This window comes from Galeopterus variegatus, unplaced genomic scaffold (genome assembly GCF_000696425.1).
Source record: "Galeopterus variegatus unplaced genomic scaffold, G_variegatus-3.0.2 Scaffold2126, whole genome shotgun sequence".
NCBI lineage: Eukaryota > Metazoa > Chordata > Mammalia > Dermoptera > Cynocephalidae > Galeopterus > Galeopterus variegatus.
Window position 1 is genome coordinate 204492 of NW_007728237.1, and position 22274 is coordinate 226765.

At 54.8% G+C, this 22274-nt stretch overlaps 4 protein-coding genes across 5 annotated transcripts in view; 2 read left to right on the forward strand and 2 right to left on the reverse strand.

Moving 5' to 3' along the window:
- Positions 1-3229: 3229 nt before the first annotated feature.
- USHBP1 (Usher syndrome 1C binding protein 1) lies at positions 3230-10623 on the reverse strand. Its single transcript, XM_008580547.1, has 12 exons — positions 10570-10623; positions 10326-10474; positions 9609-10047; positions 8245-8370; positions 7937-8073; positions 7630-7770; positions 6990-7163; positions 5874-6123; positions 4979-5200; positions 4097-4203; positions 3768-3890; positions 3230-3496 (listed from the first exon to the last, which is right to left on the reverse strand). The coding sequence occupies exons 1-12, from the start codon at positions 10621-10623 to the stop codon at positions 3307-3309; spliced, it is 2112 nt and encodes a 703-aa protein (XP_008578769.1). The 3' UTR covers positions 3230-3306.
- Positions 10624-12868: 2245 nt separating this feature from the next.
- On the reverse strand, positions 12869-13334 carry LOC103596823 (40S ribosomal protein S26-like). The gene has a single exon (XM_008580548.1). It carries the CDS (start codon positions 13302-13304, stop codon positions 12957-12959), a length of 348 nt encoding a protein of 115 aa, XP_008578770.1. The 5' UTR covers positions 13305-13334; the 3' UTR covers positions 12869-12956.
- Positions 13335-13719: 385 nt separating this feature from the next.
- On the forward strand, positions 13720-20997 carry BABAM1 (BRISC and BRCA1 A complex member 1). Of its 2 annotated transcripts, none has more exons than XM_008580551.1 (9): positions 13720-13818; positions 14772-15107; positions 16245-16303; positions 16951-17071; positions 17154-17232; positions 17973-17997; positions 19340-19469; positions 19642-19728; positions 20501-20997. In XM_008580551.1, exons 2-9 carry the CDS (start codon positions 14823-14825, stop codon positions 20702-20704), a joined length of 990 nt encoding a protein of 329 aa, XP_008578773.1. In that variant the 5' UTR covers positions 13720-13818; positions 14772-14822; the 3' UTR covers positions 20705-20997. The 2 variants fall into 2 exon arrangements, with proteins under 2 accessions (XP_008578773.1, XP_008578774.1); XM_008580552.1 differs by lacking the exon at positions 13720-13818 and adding an exon at positions 14111-14179.
- Positions 20998-22206: 1209 nt separating this feature from the next.
- Positions 22207-22274, forward strand: part of ANKLE1 (ankyrin repeat and LEM domain containing 1) — a 4027-nt gene continuing 3959 nt past the window's right edge. The window contains exon 1 of the mRNA XM_008580549.1: positions 22207-22269. Within this exon, the coding sequence (XP_008578771.1) occupies positions 22207-22269 (63 nt within the window). The remainder of the gene's footprint in view (positions 22270-22274) is intronic.

The following is a 22274-nucleotide window of genomic DNA, read 5'->3' on the forward strand; positions in this document are numbered from 1 at the left end:
CGAGCCGGCGGGAGGGACGGGGCGGGGCGCAGGGCCGTGGGGCCGGCCCTCTCCCCTCCCCCCTCTTTCCCCCTCCACCCAGACCCCAACCCTCGCGCGGCTCCAGCTTAACCCCTGCCGGGCCGCGGCGAGGGTCGGAGTCGCGGCCGCCCTCTACCCTTCCTCAAGCCTCGATGAGATGTCTCTCCAAGGTCCTCCCTCCACCCCCGGCCTTGGACGTTGTGTCGCTCGACTGCCCTCGAGGCGCCCCTCGGAGCCCCCCCAACACTCATTCCAGGCAGAAACAATAATGGGGGCCAGTTGCACCCGGGGGCGCGCCCCTGCGCAACATACACACACACCCTGGGGCATTGCCTTGCACGGCTGCATGATGGATTGTGTTTGGTACCTCTTCCAGAAAGTCGCCGCGTCCTACCCCCATCCCACCCTTTCTCTGCTTGGGTTAACACCTGGGGCCCGGAATCTCCAGGGGTAGAGGACGTTGTGGTCTGAGGCCGGCTGGCCAGGGACGCGAGGTCAAGGGGCCCCCTCTCCAGCATTTCAAGCCTCTTGGGCAGGCGCCCACCCGCCCAGCGGGGCTAGAGGCGGCGGGAGTGCCCTCCACCCCTGCGGGGCCTGTCCTTTTCTCCTTTAATTTCCTCCTTCTGTGCTTTACAGAAAGGGCTTGGCCCAGCGGCCGGCGGGACTGCAGATGTCTCTTCCAGGCTCCCTGTAGCCTCCCAGCTGCCGCCCTGCCTGCAACTCCCCCTATCCCACTCTAGAACCTGAGCAGGGGCTCGACCAGCATTTATTTAGCACCCTTAGTATGCAAAGCCAGGCCTCTGAGCAGGGGAAGTCTGAGCCTCTGGCTCTGGGCCTGTTAACGTTTAACCTGGTTTAACCGGCTGGAAAAGCCCTTCCTTGGGTGACCTTTCACCTTGGAGTCCGGCAACTCCTGCCACCCCCAGCCCGTTCTCCCCCCTCGGTCCCCCCACCCAGCCCTGGGCCCAGAGCTGGACATAAGAGCATGTGGAGGCCTCTGAGAGGTGTGGGCAGGACAGCAGTCTCTCTGCCTCTGCCTGCTCTAATGCCTCCCCGCTTGGGAAGGGGCCTTGGGAAGAGGCCTCCCCGTCCTGCGAGATGAGATTCGAGGGGGAACCCTCCCTGGGAGGAAGATGCTTGGAGATCATGCAACACTTAAAAAGAAGCTGAGATTCAGCGAGAGCCAGGCATGCCCAGCCCTGGGCCACTCAACTCCCAGAAAGGGTCTGGCTGGGTGCAAGGTAGAAGAGACCTTAGTAAATACAGAAAGCAGGAAGGACTAGGGTTAGACATGAGCAAGGACTTCCCATGGGTCTGCAGTGGGCTTCTGTCTGCAGCCTGATGCAAACCCTTCTGAGGGAGGGGACCCTGGGTGGGCAGAGAGGACCCTTTGGCTCTGGGGCTGAGTGGGAATGTGAGGGCGCTGGCTGGTTATGTGGGGTGAGGACAGGGGCCCTAGGCCCCTGGCCTGGATCTGCTGGGGGTGGTGGGGACTGAAGATGGGTTCCAAGAAGGGATCAAAAAGGGTGAGTTAGAAGGGAGAAAAGGCTCAGGGAAGGGAGTGGGGTGAGATGGGGAGGGGAGGGGACAGGGAACTGGGTTTAAGGGAAACAAATCTGGAGAAAGGTACAGAAGTGAGGGGCTGGGGCTGGGTGGGAGACAGATGAAGACGCACCCCAGATCCCAGAACCTCCAGTTGTTCCAGCACCACCCCCTCCCAGTTGCCCCGGCGCCCCTTGCCCCCTGGGGCCCCCTGGGGAATGGATCGGGCCTTGGTCCGCCCCCTGACCCCTGCCCGCAGCCCCGCGGTGACATTTGACCTTGTGGCGGCTGCGGACCAGGGACAAAGGGGACCGGGCCCATCTGCCACGGTGGCGTCTGTGGGAACAGCCAGTGCCTGCTCCGGCAGTCTGGGAACCTGCCCCCACTCCCCCTCCTACAGGTGACCTTGGCTCCCTTTGCAACCACAGGGGCAACCTGGTGGGACACAGGGGCAACCTGGTGGGACGTAGGGGCTAAGGTCACTCCTAGACTCTTGGAGAGGGAGGGAGGGAGGTTAGGAGGGAGGAAAATCAGTTCCTTTGTCCTCCCAAGGGCAAGGTGGCCCGCCTCAGTTTCCCTCCTTTCTTCAAAGCTGGCCTGGGGTCAGAAAGAGCAGGCGCGGGTCCAAAGATTATTAGCCCCAGCGCTTGCCAGAGGAGTGTGTGTTCCCCACCCCTTATTTTGCCTCTTGAGTGGGAAGGACCAGGTTTGAGTCCAGGCTACTGAAGACCTCAGGCAGGTGTGGCCCTTTTCTGGGAGAGACAGCAACCAGCACACACCTGCACAGGTGTGGTCTGGAGCACCCGCCCCCCAGCTGGGGATGAAAACCTTTCTAATCCCTGTCTTGGGTTTCAGCTACCGCCCATGAGGGGACAGCTGGCCCCTAATCCCAGAGGTACTGGGTTGTTCCTAGCGCCCCTTTCCCAACCCAGCCAGCCTGTAATAGACGAGTGGGGTGTGGCCTATGCAAATGATATACTAACCAGATGCCTGCTATCAACCTGGCACAGACACCTCCCACAGCTCCCGTCCCCAGGAGGAGAAAGCTGGAACTTCTCACACTGAACAGGGCCAGCCAGTCCTCCTTTCCTACCACCAGCACCTACTCTGACTTCCTCAAGCGCCCAAGTTCGAGGTTTTTACCCTTGCAGTGCCACCATCCAGAAACCCTTTCTTTGAATGCAAGTTCCAAAGCCATCTCCAATTCTTCCTGCACTCACCTCCAGCCTGGGAGCAACACTCTTACAGCTAACATCCCACACCCTGAACCTGAACCATTCCAGCCTCAGTCTCCCTTCTGGGATATAGGCATCTGCCTCTGTGATCATCTGCCAGGCCAAACTCAGCATCTCCCTGGAAGGGGATGGGCAGGAGCAGATGTGTCCTGTCCCCACGGATACCTCCCTGGGCATCTGGAAACCAATGAGAGTTGGAACTTCAGCCCTGGCTATGCAACCTCACTAAACCCCAAATTGTCCCTGTCCCCACAGCCCAGGATGCTTCTGGCCCGACCCTACTGACTTATCAAGTTTATACCCCACATAGTGCCATGCCAAAGACACTGAGTCTCAAATGCCCAGCCATCCCCCAACAGGCCCTGGACACCCAGGTGCATCAGCCCCCATTACACCAAACACGTCCCAACACGCAGTCACTCCACATGACATAACATCACTCCAGGACAGTTTATGACACAGTCTGCTACAACTGTCTGGCACGTCTAGACATGGCCAGGTATGGAGCCTACAGAATGGTCTCCCCCAGCTGGGGAGGAGGGCGGGGAGGCCTGGGCCTTCCCAGGGCGCTGGCGGTGGCTTCCAGGGCTGCTAGCTCCTCGGCCTGCCGGGCCTCGATTAGTGCCACCTGCTGCTCCAACTTCCGCCGTTGCTCTTCCTGCTTCCGGTGGGCTCCTCGGAAGGCCAGGACCAGGGCGCTGGAGGGGGTGGGTGGCTGAGCTAGGAAACAGCCACCCACTCTGCCCAAGGCGGGGGCTATGTATTCCCATTCCTGGACTGGGAGCTCTTTGAAATTGGGTCTTCCCAGGGTCCCAGCATCTCTCAGCCGGGCTGGGCACACATTAGACAGCAGAGGAGGTATGGGATGGATTGAAGTTGCTGCCTATCTTACAGGGTGGAAGCTGAAGCCCAGAGAGGGCCAGGGCTGCTTCTGAGATCACCAGTGAGGGTACAGGATGGGGGGCCCACCTGTGAGCCTTGCATAAATCGCTGTTCAGCTCAGCACTCTGAGCCCGTCTGGCTCGCCCCTTCTGAGCCACCTTTTCCAGCTTTTGCCGCAGAGACTGCAGCTGCTCCTGCAGGTCCAGGGACCTGGTGCAGGGGTGGGGAGAGAGAGGCTTCAGCCAATCCTGTCTCCCTCTCCTTCTCCCACCTACCTGCCCATAGTGTTTCCATGTGGACACACCTGTACACAGGTGCACATCTTGGCCTCTGCTGCACATGACACCCTCATGGGCTCTCACATATGTCCCCCACCCTAGTCCACCCATCCCCCAGCCCAGGACCCAGGCACACACCGGGTAAGCGACGCTGCCAGTTCCTGGGCTAACTTCTCTGAGTCCCATACTCTGCAAACCTGGCCTCCATCAATGCCACTGGTGCCACCAGGGACAGCAGGAGAGCCCTAAGGGAGGAAGAAGAGAGGAGAGTGACATTAGCTTAGGCCTTGTGTGTGCTCAGCTCAGACTGGATACCAAAGCTGCCCGGACTGTGGGAGCCACAGTCTCTGCCCTCACAGAGCTCCCAGTCAGGTGAGATACCCCAACGAGGGTAAAATTACTCCCTGACAAGGGAAATAAATAACAGGGAACCTCATCTAAAGGCAGTCCAGGAGGGCTTCCTTGAGGGGGCGATGTCTAAGCTCAGATCTCCAAGAGGTTGAGGACTTTATTATGCAAACACGGAAGTGACTAGTGTTCCTGGCAGGGCATAGCACCTACAAAGGCTTGGAGGTGGGAGAGATGACTCCAAGAGCTGCATTAAGAAGCCTGGATTTGGAGGGTTCTGGAAGCCACTGAAGGCTTTATGCAGAGGAGAAACACAATCAGACAGGGAGGGGGAAAGAAGGCCTCAGGGAGGAGGTGGGAGCCAAAATCATGGAATAGACAAAGTTCTGGCTGGGGCTGTGAGGGATGGAGAGTGGGGATGCTAGGCCTGGGGGTGAGAAAAAATGGAGTTTTGAGTGGAAGATGATAAACCCCCTGAGACTTATTGGGCTCAATACCCTCAAACAAAGGAACCCAAATAACAGGTGTAGATTTCGATATGTGAAGCCTAATGATTCCCCTTGTTTCTTGTGCACAATTGGAAACTGAAGCTCAGAGGAGGCTGTGACTGACCAGGGCCACAAAGCCAGTAGTATACTGCTGTCCCTACCAGGTCCAGACAGGGCTGCTCACCTGGGACCACTCCTCTTCGTCCCCACTGCTCCCACCTCCGCTGCTGTCTCCACCACTGCTATTTGCCCTGCCAGCCTGGAGTTGTGCCCGTTCCCACTGCAGCTGCTCCAGCAGGAGCATGTGGGCTGGGCCCTGGGCTCGGAGGGCAGCCTCCCGCAGCTCCAGGTCCCGCTTCTCCCGCCGCACCAGCTGCAGTCGCAGCATCAGGTCCGCCAGGGACTCCTGAGGGATTGAGGAGAGGGCAGAGAATATGTGCCTCTAGGGTCAACTGCTGGGGAAACTGAGGCCCCAGGAGGCACCGGCTGGGGGCTGGTTAGGCAAAAACTCTGACCTAGGGCTGGCCAGTTAGATCAGTTGTTTAGAGGGTGGTGCTGATAACACCAAGGTCAAGGGTTTGGATCCCTGTACCAGCCAGCGACCAAAACAAACAAACAAAATACTGTGACCTTTACCATCACTTGCTAGGTAGAAATACCTTCCACTCATAAAAGCTACAGCTGTATGTAGAAGTAGATTTTCCAAGAATTTTTTCAAGTATATTGGACAAGGTCAAGTAGCAGCTCAGTGAAAGCTCTGCAGTTTCTCCAACTCCAGAACCTTAGGTCTTTCATGACAGGCTACAAACCCCAGATATGTTCCCTGTTCCCATCTTTAACTAAGAAAGGGCATTTTGGAATACTAGATTTGGAGCTATTGAGAAACTGAATCCCATAGGACAAACTCCTATTCATCCCTCAAAACCCCAGCTCCAATTCTCCTTCCTTCAAGAAGCCTGCCTCCAGCCCAGCAGAACTCTCCCTTGCCCCTTGGTCCCCCAATCATATCCCCCTCAGCCTCAGCAAAGGGTTTTGTCCCACTAGGAAAGACTGACACAGTGACCATAGCCCATTCGTACCCGTGTGGCCAGCAGGTCCTGCTGGATCTGTGTCTTCTCCAGCCGGGGCAGTGCTGGGCCAGGCTGGGTCCCCAGAATGGCTTGCAGCATGGCTTCTGCATGGAGCACAGTGGGCATGGGTGCCAAGGTGGGGCCAGGCTCTGGGGGAATCTTCACCAGAGTACGGCACTCCTGGAGATGCTGCATATAGCCTCGGAGCTGGACAGCCATTTCCTGTGGTGTGGGCTTATCCACACTTCTGCCCTCAGCGCTACAGAAAACAGAAGGGCCTATGTCAACACTGGCAGGCATGGTTGTGCTAATTTCATGCCAACCCTGGTGGGCTCCATCATCTTCCATCTCACTGACCATGATGGATTCTACGTCATCTGTGGTGGGCCCCGTCACACTAACATGGTGAGCACCATAAAGTGGATATCCTAGTGGATACCATCCTCCATCAAGACAATATGGTGGGCACCATTACACCAACACAATGGGCACCGTTTCTCATGCCAATGTGGTGGGCACCATCATGTCAACTCAATAGACACCATCACTCAGTTTGCCAACTGTTTGACAGCATTATGCCAAATCTGGCAGCATTATGCCAACTCTAGTGGGTAACATCAAACATCAGGCCAACCCCATTAAGCACCATCATGCCAGTTCTTTTTTTTTTTAATTAATTAATTTATTTATTTATTTATTTATTTTAAAGATGACCGGTAAGGGAATCTTAACCCTTGACTCGGTGTTGTCAGCACCACGCTCTCCCACTGAGCTAACCGGCCATCCCTATATAGGGACCTGAACCCGTGGCCTTGGTGTTATCAGCACCACACTCTCCTGAGTGAGCCATGGGCCGGCCCTCCATCATGGCAGTTCTAATCAATGGTCACCATCATCCATCTTCATGCCAATCCCAATTGCTGTCAACCAGGCCAGCCTTGCTAACTAGCAACAGGACAAAACCAGTCAGGCCTCATGCCAACCCATCATGGTCAGTCAGTTCAATACCAACCTTACTGGGCACAGCCACACTAAACCCCCAAACGTGGGCAGCTCTGGGAGCTCCATTTCCCAATCAGGACCTCACTTACTAACCGGCACAGTTCCCAGGGTTGCCAGGGGTACCTTGGCTGTGGGTCCTGCAGTATCCCTCCATCTATGGCAGCTGCCTCTTGTGTCAGCAGCCTCCATGCTTCCTTCTCCGCTGCCTGCAGGTCACCCATGGGGGCTTCGTCCCCTGCTCTGGAGTCGGCCTCCCACAGAGCAAGCAGAGCCCTGTATGCCTCCTCACATTGCTCACTGTGGAAAACTGGTTCTGAGCACTTTGGGACAGCCAGCCCCATTTGCACTGTAGGTCCCAGTCCCCACTTGCTCTTGGACACCTCACTTCTCCTCCTGCACTCAGCCCTGGAAGCATGCCAACTTCCTCACCACCCCTGGACTAAAATTGCCTTAAATTAATTTCTGTGGTGGGGGAAGGTGCTCTTCTGTCTTTTTTTTTTTTAAAGATGACCAGTAAGGGGATCTTAACCCTTGACTTGGTGTTGTCAGCACCATGCTCACCCAATGAGCTAACCGGCCATCCCTATATGGGATCCAAACCCGTGGCCTTGGTGTTATCAGCACCACACTCTTCCGAGCGAGCCATAGGCCGGCCCTGAAGGTGCTCTTCTGTAAGGGCCCTGTCTCCCTCTGTGGATCAGAGACATCCTTGGAGAGCCCATTCCCTCCCCACCCAGTGACATCATTGGCAGGGTGCACTGACTTGTACTGCAAAGCCAGATGTAGTGCTGTGGTCTCAGCCTCCCGCTGGCCCAGCTGCATGCTGAGGCCCTCACAGTGGCCCTTGTACCCCTGGAGCACAGCTGACAACAGACGATTGAAGCATTTGAGCTTCTCAATGTTTCTGCCTCCAAAAGTGGAGAAAAGGGAAAGTGAGAGGCCTTCTGTGACAGTCAGGGCCCAATTTCCTCCCTCCTCCACCCCCCTAATCCAGTTCCAGACTTCTGGGTTTATAGCCCACCTGGGGGAGGCACTGGTGCCCTTAAGAGCTCAGCATTTGTGGCTCTTACCCCTGGAGATGTTCCCTGTGGACTTCCATGATGTGCATCTCAGGGGCAAGGGGTTGGGTGGAGAGAGATGTAAGTATCTGTGTGCTGGAATCACTCCTGAGATGATGGAGCAGGGGGTGACCCAGGGAGAAGGAGTCCTGTCAGGAAAAGGTGACTTGCTTCATACTGATAGTCACCAAGAGGTCAGGATTATGAGTTTAGGCCTTTTCCAATCCCACAAGCTACTGGATCCCATGACCAGGATTTGAGTCTCAGCCCCTTGAATGCTAAGGACATCAGGACCATGGGTTTGAGCTTCTCACACACACCTGAGTCCCCCAAGGTTCTCCATCTGCCCCAGAACTGCTGGAACCACTGCCTGAGCCACCGGCTTGGCTGTGGGAGGGAGGTGGGAAGGGGTCCTGCCTCAGCAGGGAGTCCTGGAGCTCCTGGACCTGAAGAGGGGGATGATGGGGAATGTTAGGCCTGGGGGCTCCAACCACCCACCAGACCTCCTCAAGGTCTGTTCCTGGGGTAGTGGCAAGAGCCTCAGCTGGAAAGTAGGGGCCCCAGATACTCACCCCACCAGATCCCTTATTATACAACCCTGGGCATATCTCTCACCTGCTCAAGTCTTATCTTTCCCAGCAGAGAAATGGGCCCCAATCTGGAGGGAAATGGATTTCCCACTCCTTGTTCTGGGTTCCCACAACCCCAAGCCTCTCTGCCAGCCCAACACAAGGGCTTCCCTCCTATGATCTTTCTCACCCACATGGCTTTAAAGGCCACTTACATGCTGAGGATGTCCTGATGTCTGAGCTCAGGACTTAGACGTAAAGCTTCTCCTTTGATGGCCCCATGAGGATGTCTCATGGGCATATTGAGCTCATCAGTGCCAAACAGCTCCTGGTCTCTCCCCAGCCAAACCTGCTCCTCCCCCAGCCTCCCCATCTCACTCTTCCAGTTCCTCAGGCCCCAATCCCTGGATCTGTCCTTGACTTCTCTCTGGCTTTCATTCCCACACCTGTCATCTCCTCCTTCAACATCACCCAGAACCTGCCCACTTCACGCCACCTCCATGATTTCCACCATTGATCCCATGTTTGGAATATTGAGGTCACCTCCAGGATCTCCAGGATTTCACTGTCACCTCCACAGACTGTCCCTCCCACAGCAGCCAGAGGGCACCTGTGAACACCTGCATTGGGGCACACCCCTCCTCTGCTCAGAACCCTCCATGGCTCCCATCTCAGAACAAAAGCTCAAGTCCTCCCCACAGCCCACAAAGCCTTGCATGGTCTGCTCCTGTCACCTCCCTGCACTCATCTCCCCCCACTATCCCTCTCACTCACTCTGTTCTAGCCACACGGGCCTCCTCGCTGTTCCCTGAACACACCAATCCTGCTCCCACCTTGGGGCCCTCACATATGCTGTTCCCTCTGCCTGGAATGCTCTTCCCCCATATCTTTCAATGGCTCATCTCCCTCTGGTCTTTATTCAAGTGTCTCCTCCCTGCTGGGCCTCTCTGATCTCCTTAACTAATATTGCAAGGGACCTTTGTCTGGTTTGGTTATTAAGCTCAGCAGTCAATACTCCAAAGATTTTTTGAACAAACACATGAATGAATGTTGCCTGCCTCCTCCCTCAGACAGGGTGCCCTAGAGGGTGGCATGGTCAGGACTGCCCAACTCACCTTTCTCTGCAGCGTCTCCTTCTCAGCCTGCATGACCTGCAGGGAGGTCTGAGTGCGGACCAGCTCGTCCTCACGGCTGCCCAGGGCCAGCCGCAGCCAGGCATTCCTCTCGGCCAGGCGGGCTGCCTCCCGCTGGCACCCCCCTGCCCCTTCCTGCTTCCCACCTGGCCCTGGCCCCCTCTTGCTTCTGTCCTCTGCCTCCATCAGCCCAGGACAGCTTGGGGGCTGGCGGCGCCAGGCAGCAGCAGCCGCCTCCAGGGAGCTCAGAGCATGCTGCAGGGTCTGAAACACATTGGGAGCCCCATTCCAGAAGGGGACAATCTCTCTGTCCTGTCGGGCTGCCTCTGGGTCTGGATGGGCTTCCACTGCAGGCTCGTGGGGCCCCTCAGGGGCTGAGGCCAGTCCCCCACAGGATTCCCCATCAGTCTCCTTGTCAGTCCTGTGGATACCAACCCAAGAACCTGAGCCACCCAATGCTGGGCAGGGGATTCTGGGGACCCTGGGAGGTGTGAGCAGGGCAGACAGCTGTCAAAGGCTGTGTGTTCTGCGGCTGGTGTCCCAGGGTGACACTGGGAGGCTGGGAGCCCAGGGAGGAGGCTGGATGGTAGTCCACGAGTGGGGCTGGGGCTGGGGAAGTAGGATGAAGAATGAGCTGAAGTTTGCAAGGTAAAGATGCACCCAGGCTGGAGTGGAGGGCACAGACTCAATGGATCTTACCTGCTTCCATGGGCCTGCCCACTGGCCTCTGCCACGTGGTCCAGCAGCTCTGGTCCAAAGTTCTCCTGAGGCGGCACAGGGCTGGGCTTGGAGCTCCCACTGGCTGCTTCAGCCTCCTCTGAACTCTCAGCCACAGGGTCCAGTTCACCCTGCAAGTGACCCCCAGGGCCCAGCTCTGAGCCAGGCATGGCTGGGCCTCTGGGTCCCATGGAGCTGGCTGAGGAAGGGAGTGGGGGACACTTACAGGTGGAGCATGCCTCCCTCGCCGGCTTCGGGGCCTTGTGGCCCGGACACTCATTGCTGTCCAGAAATCAGTGCCCTGTGAATCTTCCTCCTTCCTCACCCCCTAAAACCACAGTCTGCTTTCAGCCCTTGCCGTTGTTGTCCTGGGCAAATGACAGCCTCAACTTCCTCTTCTGTGAAATGGGGACTTGAATCCTCCCCTGGAAGGGATCTTGAGTTGTCAATGCTGATTTGGCACATTTGAATGCCTCCCTTGACAGGCAGCTCACTACCTTTCCAGGCTGCTCTGACCTCCCCATTCTCCTCTGCCTCCTGTACTTTCATTACTTCTGCGCTCCCCTCCCTTTGGTACGCGGGCCTGGGATGAGGACCTCAAGAGTCTCCTCTCCTTTCCAGGGCCCTCGTGAATCAGAAGCCCCCAATCCTGAGCGTTCCTCTCTTCCTCTTTTATTTCTCAAGAGCCAGAATGTTTCCCTGGGCTGACACTTTTCATTTGGCTCCCCTGTGAGCTTCTCCTCTGCCTGTCCCTTCAGTGTGATGTCACAGTTATCATTCACATCACTCACAGACAGATCTGGTTCAGTAAACTTGAGCAGGTGATGTCCCCCACCCCAAGCCTCATTTTCCCTATCTCTAAAATAAGAGGTAGGGGCTGGCCATTAGCTTGATTGGTTAGAGTGTAGTGTTGTAACACCAAGGTCAAAAGTTCAGATCCCTGTACTGCCAGCTGCCAAAAATATTTTTGAAATAAAATAGGGGTAATTATAACACTTTACTCACTCTGTGCATGTGTGTGTGTGTGTGTGTGTGTGTATGTGTGTGTGTGTGGCTGGCCTGTGCAGGGATCCAAACCCGTGACCTTGCTGTTACAAGGCTGCGCTCTAGACACGAGGGTTTTAACAAGCAGTAGCACATGGCCAGACACCATCGGTGAACCAAATTATGACACACCCTCCTTGTTCCCCTACAACTTTTCTCACCGCCTTATCTTTGCTTTCTCTGCTAGCTCCAGTTTCTCCATAAATGCTTCATCCCCCAGAGTCTAGATGGTTCCTACATCCTGCCCATTTTTCCTGCACCCACTGCTAATGGGCCTCCTTGTCTCCATTTATAGTCACAGCCCAGGCGTCTCTCCTCCCACCAGGATGCCAGCTCAGCTCACTCTTTGGGCTCTCTGGCCCTCCGTCCACTTCCTTCCCCACCCAGGCCCCACCCACAGAGATCTCAATGTTCCTCTCGCCCGCTCACACACCCTCCATGGCTCCCCATTGCCCTTGGCAGACATTTTAAGCTCCTCAGCCTGGCATTCAAGGCTCCTGCTGCCCGCTCCCATGCATACTCTGGTATCTAGCCACGATGATCTCCCCCATGGACAGTGGAAGGTTCCCAACTTTCTCACATTTCTGGGGCCTTTGGCCATGCTGTAACCTCTGCCTGAAACACCCTTTTCTTTCTTTTTTGCACTTGTTTTAAATTGTGCAGAGCCTGGAGTCTGACTCTTCCCACCTCTGTTTCTCCCAGGGAGCAAAAGCCAAAGGTGGTGGGGAGAGAAGTTGCAATTCTTTCCCTGGGGGGTACCTGGGGGGATCTAACTCCTCGCTCTGAGCCTCTCCTCCAGCCATATTAACCTGCTAGAGGCTCTAGGACTACTCTAAGGCTCATTCAAGCCTCCAGGCCTTTGTCCAGGCGGTTCCTTCTGCCGGGAATACCTCTCCCCCTCTTGTTTTTCTGGCAAATTCTTCATTCTTGATCCCTTTCTGTCAATTCTTAAATCAGAGCCTGGCTCATGTGGACAGGCCTGACTGACTCTTTTACAAATAAACGGAGGCTCAGGGTGGTTTTTATTTTTATTTATTTATTTATTTTTATTTATTTATTTATTTTTCCCTTTTTGTCTTTTTTCCTGCCCGGCTACGGGATCACAACCCTCGGTGTTGCTCCCGCACCTCGCTTAGCCAGTGAGTGGCCGGTCTGTATGTGGGATCCGAACCCTCGGTGGGAGCGCCGCGGCGCTTCCCAAGCGGCGCACTGTAGCAGTGCGCCACCCGGCCGGCCCTATTTATTTATTTATTTAAAGATGACCGGTAAGGGGATCTCAACCCTTGACTTGGTGTGTTCAGCACCACGCTCAGCCAGTGAGCGAACCGGCCATCCTTATATGGGATCTGAACCTGGAGCCTTGGTGTTATCAGCACCGGGCCACCGGCCGGCCCAACTCAGGGTGGTTTTTAAACGGTCTGAGGCTCAGGGGAGAAATGTGCATGAAAAAAAGGGAGGTTTAAAATGGCTCTGGCTTAGTATTTTTTTTTTTTTTTTTTACTGAGTATAATTTCCATTTTATTTTTTTCCAGAGAATAGTCTTTCTTCAGTCCTTATGAATTCACCTCCTTACATGGGCTTTGGTGGAGGTCGTGGGGCAGCACCTGCAGCTCTAAATCGTGGTGGGGGTGTTCGGTCCTTCCGGGCTTCACGAGATCGATTCCTGACAACCTTGCTGTGAATGGCACAACTCACACAGTAATGTAGCTTCACATACAGCTTGGGAAGCACATAGGCATCGAAGACACTCGCTTCGGAAATGTCCCTGACGGCTGCGGCCTCTACTATGTTTCGAATGACGAACTTCTTAATTGCCTTGTCCTTGGGCACGCATCGAGCGCAGTTCGTGCAGCGAATAGGCTGCACATGGCCGCGGCCTTTTTGGGCACGACCGTTGTTCCGTCTTTTCTTTGTCATTTTGGAGAGGAGGACTCGAGCTCTGGCTTAGTATTTTGATTAATGCGAATATATGTAAAATACAAAGCAGAATTAAGAAATTGGGAGGAGCCTTGGGGCCAGACCACGCCCACCTCTGTCCGGGAAAACCCGCCCACATTGAGGCCTTGGCCAGCTCCACCAATCACCAATCAGCTTCCCCTTTTCTAAACCCGGCCTAACTCGGCTCCACTCGGACGACCGCGCTGCAAACTAGGTCTTCAGGCCTCCGAGCCTATTGCGCTGCAAGCCCCGCCCCTCGGCCGCGTCCCAGCTTATCACGGTGGGAGTCCATCACGTGCCCAAAGCCCCCCCCCCCAGCACAGTCCCAGCCTATCAGCTTCCAACTCCTCCTGGTGGGTCTCGCCACTCGTTCTGCGGCCTCCTGAACTACATTTCCCAGAAGGCGTCGCGGCCGCGTCGTACCACTTTCGGCTGTAAAGATGGCGGCTTCCTGGCGAGTCGGAGGCTAGTTTGGAGGGAGGCTCGGGCTACGGTGAGCAGAAGTAGGGTGGTGAAAATGTGTGGGGCCCGTCCCCAGAGGCCAGCTCCCCTTGCCCCAGAGGTCCAGCCACTCATCTTCCCTGGGACTTCCGCCTTCAGCTCTAGTTCTCCTGTGCTGTAGCCTCCATCCTTCTGGCTGCAGCTAAATCTGTTTTCCTTAGAGGTAGTGGGGGCTCTAGGGAGCTTAAGGGACCATCCCAGAGATCGTAATCGCTTTATTCACCAATATTTTTTCAGTTTTAAGTGACAGAATACCCGATCTGGCCTAAACAAGGAAGGGAAGTTAGTGGCCTGTGGCTAGATTCGGGCGTAGCTGGATCCGGGTGCTCAGAAGTCGATCTGCCATTTTCTGGGTGGGTATCACTTGCTCCTCTTAGAGGCAAAAGGCGCTCCTGGAAGCTCCCTACTTCTGTCCCAGCTCTGCAACCCTAATGGGAGTCTCTTTTGGGGCCGGCCCGTGGCTCACTTGGGAGACTGTGGTGCTGATAACACCAAGTCTATGGGTTCGGATCCCATGTAGGGATGGCCGGTTAGCTCACTGGGTGAGCGTGGTGCTGACAACAACCAAATCAAGGGTTAAGATCCCCTCACGAGTCATCTTTAAAAAAACAAAACAAAATGGGAGTCTGTTTTCCCTAATGGCACTATTGGAAGTCCCTGATCTGCCCGTCATTGTCCTGCATTGTGTCATGTGCCCATCTCTGAGCTGTTGTGGCCAGAGAGCTGGGATGTGTCCATTTGCCAAGTGGGGAGGAGAGATGAGGTTAGCTATACGAAAAACAATGGGAGACTATTACATCAGAGTGGATGCTGGGCTGATAGGTGTAAAAGTCACCCATTCTACAGCTGAGGAAACTGACTCCCTGAGAGGAGGGACTTATAATCAGTAAGTGGCCCAAGGCCTGTCTTCCTTCTTAGAAACCAAATGTTTTTAAAACCCCCAAGAGGAAGATCCTGGCTTCCCCCATCCCTGCTCCATCAAGCCACACAGGAGCCATGGAAGTGGCCGAGCCCAGCAGCCCCACTGAGGAGGAGGAGGAAGAAGAGGAGCAGTCCGCCGAGCCTCGGCCTCGCACACGCTCCAACCCTGAGGGGGCTGAGGACCGGGCACTGGGGACACAGGCCAGCGTGGGCAGCCGCAGCGAGGGTGAGGGTGAGGCGGCCAGTGCTGACAATGGGACCCCCAATCCTCCAGGAGCTGGCCCCAAGCCCTGGCAGGTACCCCAGCCAAACCCTGAGATCCAGATTCGGACACCAAGGGTCAACTGTCCAGAGAAAGTGGTAAGTAGGGGCTTGGCCTGGGGCTGTGAGGTGCTAGGGAAACTTGGGTTAAACATTCTTATCTTTGGGGTTCACTCTGCAGACATTCCTTTGTCTTAGTTTCCTATGGCTGCCACATGTTACCACAGACTTGGTGGCTTACAACAACAGAAATTGATTCTTTCACAGTTCTGAAGCCCAGAAGTCCCAAATCAGGGTGGCAGCAGGGCCATGCCCTCTCTGCAGGCTCTAGGGGAGGATCCTTCCTGGCCTCTCCAGCTTCTGGTGGCTTCATGCATTCCTTGGCTTGTGGCCGCATCATATCTCTGCCTCCATCCTCACATGGCTTGCCCTCTGTCTCTGTGTCTTCTCTCTCTCTCTTTTTTTTTTTTTAAATTTTTTATTTTTTTCTTTGTTTTCTCCTCTTCTGTCTCTTTTTTTTTTTTTTTTTTTTTTTGACTTGGGGTTGTCAGCACCATGCTCAGCCAGTGAGTGAACCGGCCATCCCTATATGGGATCCAAACCCGGGGCTTTGGTGTTATCAGCACCGCACTCTCCCGAGTGAGCCATGGGCCGGCCCCTCTTCTGTCTCTTCTTTTTTTTTTTTAAAAAAAGATGACCGGTAAGGGGATCTTAACCCTTGACTTGGTGTTGTCAGCATCACGCTCAGCCAGTGAGCGAACCGGCCATCCCTATATGGGATCCGAACTCATGGCCTTGGTGTTTTCAGCACCGCACTCTCCCGAGTGAGCCACGGGCCGGCCCTTCTGTCTCTTCTAAGGACACTCATTGGACCTAGATAATCTTATCTCAAGACCTTTAACCTGAATTACATCTGCAAAGTCCCTAACTCTAAATAAGAGTTCAAGGTTCTGGATGGACATGTCTCTTGGGGGCCACAATTCAACCCACTATACCCCCTTTTCCATGTTTCTGTGTCAGATATTCTGTGGTTCCTTCATTTGCTCATCAACCTGGACTCCTAGTGCAGTGCTCTTTTCTCTGAGCCATCACCTTCCAAAGTGGATGGCTTGGCTGGGAATTGGCAGTCACCATGCCACCTTTTCATACTGGGCTGCTTGGAGAGGGCCTGCCGAGTGGTGGGGGGTATGGTGTTAACATCAGAGTGCCCCTCACCACCCTCCAACTTCCTTGCAGATCATCTGCCTGGACCTGTCGGAGGAAATGTCGCTGCCAAAGCTGGAGTCATTCAACGGGTGAGAGGGACATTTTGGGGCTTGAACATGCAGCCACGGCTGGGAGGGGCCAGCCCTAAAAAATATGGGCCCTCCCTCTGAGACTCGCACCAGCTTGGTCTGGCCTCGGGCCCGGCAGTGTCAGAGTAGCAACAATAGTTGATAATGACGTGGCTGGGGCCCACTGAGACTCTGTTCCAAGTTCATGAGAGCTGTCACACGCCGCCTGTGTCACAGCAATGACTTGAAGACTTTGAGAAACAAAGTGACTTGCCCAAGGTCTTGTGGCAACTGGGCAGAGCCAGGATTTGGACCCAGGCCTGGCTGACCTTGAAGCCCTTGCCTGGAGTCATGTGCTCCCAGCAGCTGGGTCTCTGTGGGGTCAAGCTGCAGAGCCTGGATAGGGCCAGAGGGGATCCTGGGAGATGCTGAGGATGAGGCCTCCTTTCCTTCATTGGCACCCACGACCACCCATGGCTGGAGGAAGTTCCAGCAAGGCCTCAAGGGGACCCATTTGAAGAGGGTGAGAGCTCAGCCATCGGCAGGGCTGGGTGTGCAGCTGGGCTCTGCCACCCCCTACTGTATGACCTTCCCCTCCAGGGCAGTATCCTGAGATGGGTGAGTGAAGGAGCCTTAACCACCCTCCCCCACTCTCTGTGCCTCCCCAGCTCCAAAACCAACGCCCTCAACGTCTCCCAGAAGATGATCGAGATGTTCGTGCGGACAAAACACAAGATTGACAAGAGCCATGAGTTTGCGCTGGTTGTGGTGAATGATGACACTGCCTGGGTGAGGCTGGGGCAGGCGCTGGGTGCTCTCAGGTCCCCTGGGGACTGGGAAAGACCCTGCTGAGGTCTGTGCTTCCCCACAGCTGTCTGGCCTGACCTCCGACCCCCGCGAGCTCTGCAGCTGCCTCTATGACCTGGAGACGGCCTCCTGTTCCACCTTCAGTATCCTTCCTGGCAGGGGCGCCCCATGGAGGGGCTGGCCCTCCCTGTTGTCCCTGGCGCCTGGGAAGCCTGAACTATAGAGAGGGCTGGCTTGAGCTGGCTCAGTTCATATCCCAGCTCTGCCATGACAGACTTGGGCACGTCATATTTCTGAGCCTCAGTTTCCCCATCTGTAACATGGGAGGTGCAAAACTGCCTATCCCGTAGGGTTGCTATGAAAATAAAGGATGTCCAAGTGCACCCACATGGGGAGTCCTTTGTGCAGGGCCCGACATACAGTCAGTGCTCGATAAAAGGCAATGTGTGCTTGAAAAGTCACAGTTGCCCCCTACAACCCCTTCAACCTGGGTACAGCACATTTTATGCTAATTTGAACATTAAAGGCTCATGGTTGGCCAGACGTAAATAGAATATGATCCCTGTGAGTTAAAAAGAAAACAGTGGTCAGTGTTGAGGGGAGGGAACAGGGACACCATGGCTCTTTCATATAGTGAGGAGAGGGGCCCCAGCCCTGAGGGAGAGGGGAGCTTTGAATCACCAAGCGTCTTTAGGTGTCCAATGCCAGCACCCTATTTTGTGATTTGTGCGGAAGGGAAACTGAGGCTCAGGGCAAGTGACTTAGCCATGGTCACACAATACTTCTCCAGTGGTGCCTGGGCTCTCCCGGCATCAGGATCAGGGAAGCTGCCTGCTCCTGCCCACCTGTGTTCTGCCAGTACCCTCCTTAGTATGCCCACCAGATCTGGAAGGTCTCTTCAGCCTCATGTAAGTAATGCTCGTTTACCTTCAAAGAGAAGGATCCCTTCTGGGTAGACACTCCAAACAGCACAGAAATAATTTTGGGAGCATTTTCTGACATCATTCCCAGGATCTTGCCTTCCCCGTTAGTCCTGTGACTGCCCTGTGGTCCTCCACCCTCATTGTTATAACCCAGGGATTGGTCATCTGTTTCTGTAAAGGACCATGTAATAAATATTATCGGCTTCATGGGCCATGTGGTCTCTGTCTTAGCCACTAAACTCTGCTGTTAAATAGGCTTGGCTGTGTGTCAATGAAACTATGGACACAAATTTGAATTTCATATTTCATGTGTCACAAAATAGAATTCTTTCTTTTTGGCAGCTGGTTGGTATAGGGATCTCACCCTGGACCATGGTGTTATCAGCACCAAGCTCTAACCAACAGAGTTAACTGGCCAGCCCCTGATTTTTTTTAACCACTTAAAAATGTAGCAACTGCGTTTTCCCAGTAAATGAACCCTGTTTACCTCTTCCTACTCTGGGGTTGATGATGCTGCTGACAACTCTGCCCTTCCAAAAGATGGGAAGAGACTGAATATTCCTTTCCTGTGCTTTTCTTTAAGGCTCTTTTTGTTTATTTTTAACCCATTTAACATTCATTCAATGATTTGTCTATTCATGGCCTTTGCCTATTTTTGTTGGGGGTGGGGGCTGTCACCTTTTTTCTTGTTGATGATCAAATTTGCTTTTTACATATTAAGGACATTAGGGGCCAGCCTGTAGTTCACTTGGGAAAGTGTGGTGCTGATAACACCAAGGCCATGGGTTCGAATCCCTATATAGGGATGGCCGGTTAGCTCACTTGGGAGAGAGTGGTGTAGACAACACCAAGTCAAGGGTTAAGATCTCCTTACCGGTCAGCTTTAAAAAAATAAAAATAAAAAATAAGGACATTAGTCTTCTGTCTGCTCAGTGTCCTTTGCCTGTGAGATCTGTCTGTGGCCGAGTGGGGAAGTGGGCACTGATTTAGTGTTTGAGGTCTGGTCCCTGCTTGAGGAACTCCTGGCCTGGTGGGGAGGCGTGTGCCACTAGACAGGTTTAACTCAGGGCAGTAATGGGGGGCGCTTAGGGCACTGGGAGTGGAGTGGTCAGAGCAGGTTCCAGCCTCAGGATCAGTGAAGCCTCCCTGGTGAAGCAGAAGAAGTCAATCAGAGGGGCGAAGCTGGGAAGCATTCAGGGCAGAGGGAACTTGGGAGGGGGTCAGGCAGGGCTTCACATGCCCAGTGAGGAGCTGGGATCTCCAAGGGTGACAAGAGGGGCAGACCCCCAGAATGTGCTCTGACCCATTCCCCTTCCCGGCTCTGCAGCCAGCAGAAGACTGAGCTGCCGATCACAGAGAATGTGCAGACAATTCCACCGCCATACGTGGTCCGCACCATCCTTGTCTACAGCCGTCCGCCTCGCCAGCCCCAGTTCTCTCTGACAGAGCCCATGAAGGTGGGTGAGGCCTGGGAGAGGGCGGGATGCCTGCAGCCAGCAAGGTGGTGATTAGACACCAGGAGGGACTTCCCAGCCACAGGGGCTGGGATGCCTAGATTCCCAGAGTCTGAGGCAGAAGCTGGGAAGTTATGGTCATGCAACCCAAGGAAGGTGTTCTTTTCTTCTGCAGAAAATGTTCCAGTGCCCATATTTCTTCTTTGACGTTGTTTACATCCACAATGGCGTGGATGAGAAGGAGGAGGAGATGAGCTGGAAGGTGAGAGGCCGCAGCAGGTGTGGGTGGCCAGTGGGTGTGGATGGGATGTCCCGTAGCCCACCTGCCCTGGGCCTGGGGTCTCTATCTCCACTGGGCAGCCCTGGAGCCCTGGCCCACGTGGATCATGGTCGTTCAGTCATTCATCACCCATTTCCCACGTGGCTGCTCTGAGCTAATGGTGACTGAATGAGGCAGGAGATGTAGGGACGGTGGCCCAGGAAGCATGTCGGGTCCTGCTTATCTTATCCCCAGTGACCCTGCCCCTCTTTCTTTCCATTTTTGCCCTTGCTCTGCCTCTGCCTGGAGCACCCTTCCCTCCCAGCCTCCCCAGGTTCTACTTGACCTTCAAATCCCAGCCCCCAACTAGCTGTGGGGCTTTTACTCTCTGTGCCTCAGTTTACCCAACTATGCACAAAGAGAGTTGAGACCAGCTTCTACTCGTACCTCAATACCCAAATCAAAAGTCCCTCCTCTGGGAAGCCTTCCTTGCTTCTAAAGAAAGATTAGCGAGGGGCCGGGGATGTGTCTGAATCCGACTTTGTCTCTTCACACTGGGGGCCCCTAGAGGGCCAGGACTGACACCTCTTGGGGTCCCCAACACTGGGTGGGTGGCAGGGAATGTTTGTTGCATGTGAATGTTTTCTGCTTGGCAAACTCCTCTTCAACCTTTAGAACCCACCCTAGATGTCCCCACTCCTGGGAAGCTCTCCAGGGACAGGGAAGGCCTGTTGGGGGTAACCCTTGCTTGAACAACCCCTCACTGGCCCCCCAGGATATGTTTGCCTACATGGGCAGCCTGGATACCAAGGGTACCAGCTACAAGTACGAGGTGGCGCTGGCTGGGCCAGCCCTGGAATTACACAACTGCATGGCAAAGCTGTTGGCTCACCCACTGCAGCGGCCCTGCCAGAGCCATGCCTCCTACAGCCTGCTGGAGGAGGACGATGAAGTCACCGAGGTTGAGGCCACCGTCTGAACTATCCCTGTACATCTCAAACTCCTCATACAATGAAACCCTTGGCCTAGAGTACTGGTTCTCAAAACTGGTCTCTGTGGGACCCCCGGGGGTTCCAGGAGGCGTATCTAGGGCACCTGGGGGGCCCTGGGAGGAAACCCAGGATTCCAGGAGGCATCCCAGGACCTCTGGGCACCTATCTCCAGTGTTTTCCAGCCCACACTCACTCCTAGTTTGTCAATTACAATTTTTGTTTTTCCTCGTATAATTTTTGTTATAAAAATAAAAATCTGAGAATCCCTAACCCAAGGCCACAACAATCTCTTTGTGTTAATTGGGATCATCTTGGTTGCAAGTGACAGAAAATCCCCCCTCTGATCAAACAGAGGCGAATGGCTTCTTGTGGATGAGAAGTCAAGGTCACAGCTTCAGGCTGTATCCAGGTGCTTGGACAACCTGGCCATTGGGGTTGGTGTTCGGTGTGTCCAGCTTTTCCCCCAACCCATGGAAAGGGGTGAGAAGGCTCCAGACCACTCCCCAAACCCCAACCTAGGCGGAATGAGTGCTCTCAGCACCCTGATATGATTGGACCTGTCTGGGTCATATGGTCTCCTGTTGAGCCATTCATAGGAAACTGATTGGCCCAGCCTGGATCACACCTGTCCCTGAGGGGGGATAAACAGATCAATCAGGAAATACTGTGGGTGCCCCCCAGAGAAGTGGAGGCAGACACAAGAGGTCCACCATTCAACCATCTTTCCAGATAATGAGCAATTGTGAAAAAAAAGTTTACCAGCTAGAGGGGAAGAAGACACAATCACAATAATTCCTTGAACTTGTTAAGGCAAGTGAACAGATATGATGTAGGGAGGGGGAGGTGAGTGACGGAGGGGGTAAGAGGAACGGGTAAAGGGTTATGAAAACCAACTATAATGTATATTGAGAAGTTAATAATAAAAGTTTACCAGCTAGATCTCAGATCCGTATGAAACGAAAATAGTTTTATTGAGTGACTGCTTTCCCTTCCTGTGAGCATTCATTGGGCACCTACTGTGTGTCAGGCCCCTGTGCTGAAACGCTTGTTCAGTCCTTACACCTGCCTCGTTAGGATTATTCTCCCATTTTGCAGATGGGGAGAACAAGGCCCTCAAAAGCCCAGCCTCCAAAGTAACGGACTCCCAGCTCCGCTGGATTGCAGACACAGCTGGAGGCGGGGTGTGGCTGCGGATTGAAGCCGCTCCTAATACAGGGTTGTGCGCGCTAATGGAGACCATGGGCAGAGGGTTCCAGGGGACTTTATGTCCTGTGGGCACCTCGTCGCCCCACCCCCTCCAGGGGGGTGCGTTCGTGTCCCCTGCTTTGGGATGAGATAATGGTACGCCCAGCGGTCTCCCCGCGCCCGGGCCCTTATCGGGGAGCCCGGGCCCTTATCGGGGAGCCCGGGCCCTTATCGGGGAGCCCAGGCCCTGCCTGAGCGCCACTCGGTGTCGCGGGGCCAGGGACACCGAAGCTCCGGAAGCCCGATGTGGACGCCACTGCGGCCGGGGTCAACCCGGCTGGGGACCTTGCGCTGCGCCCGGGAGCCGGCACC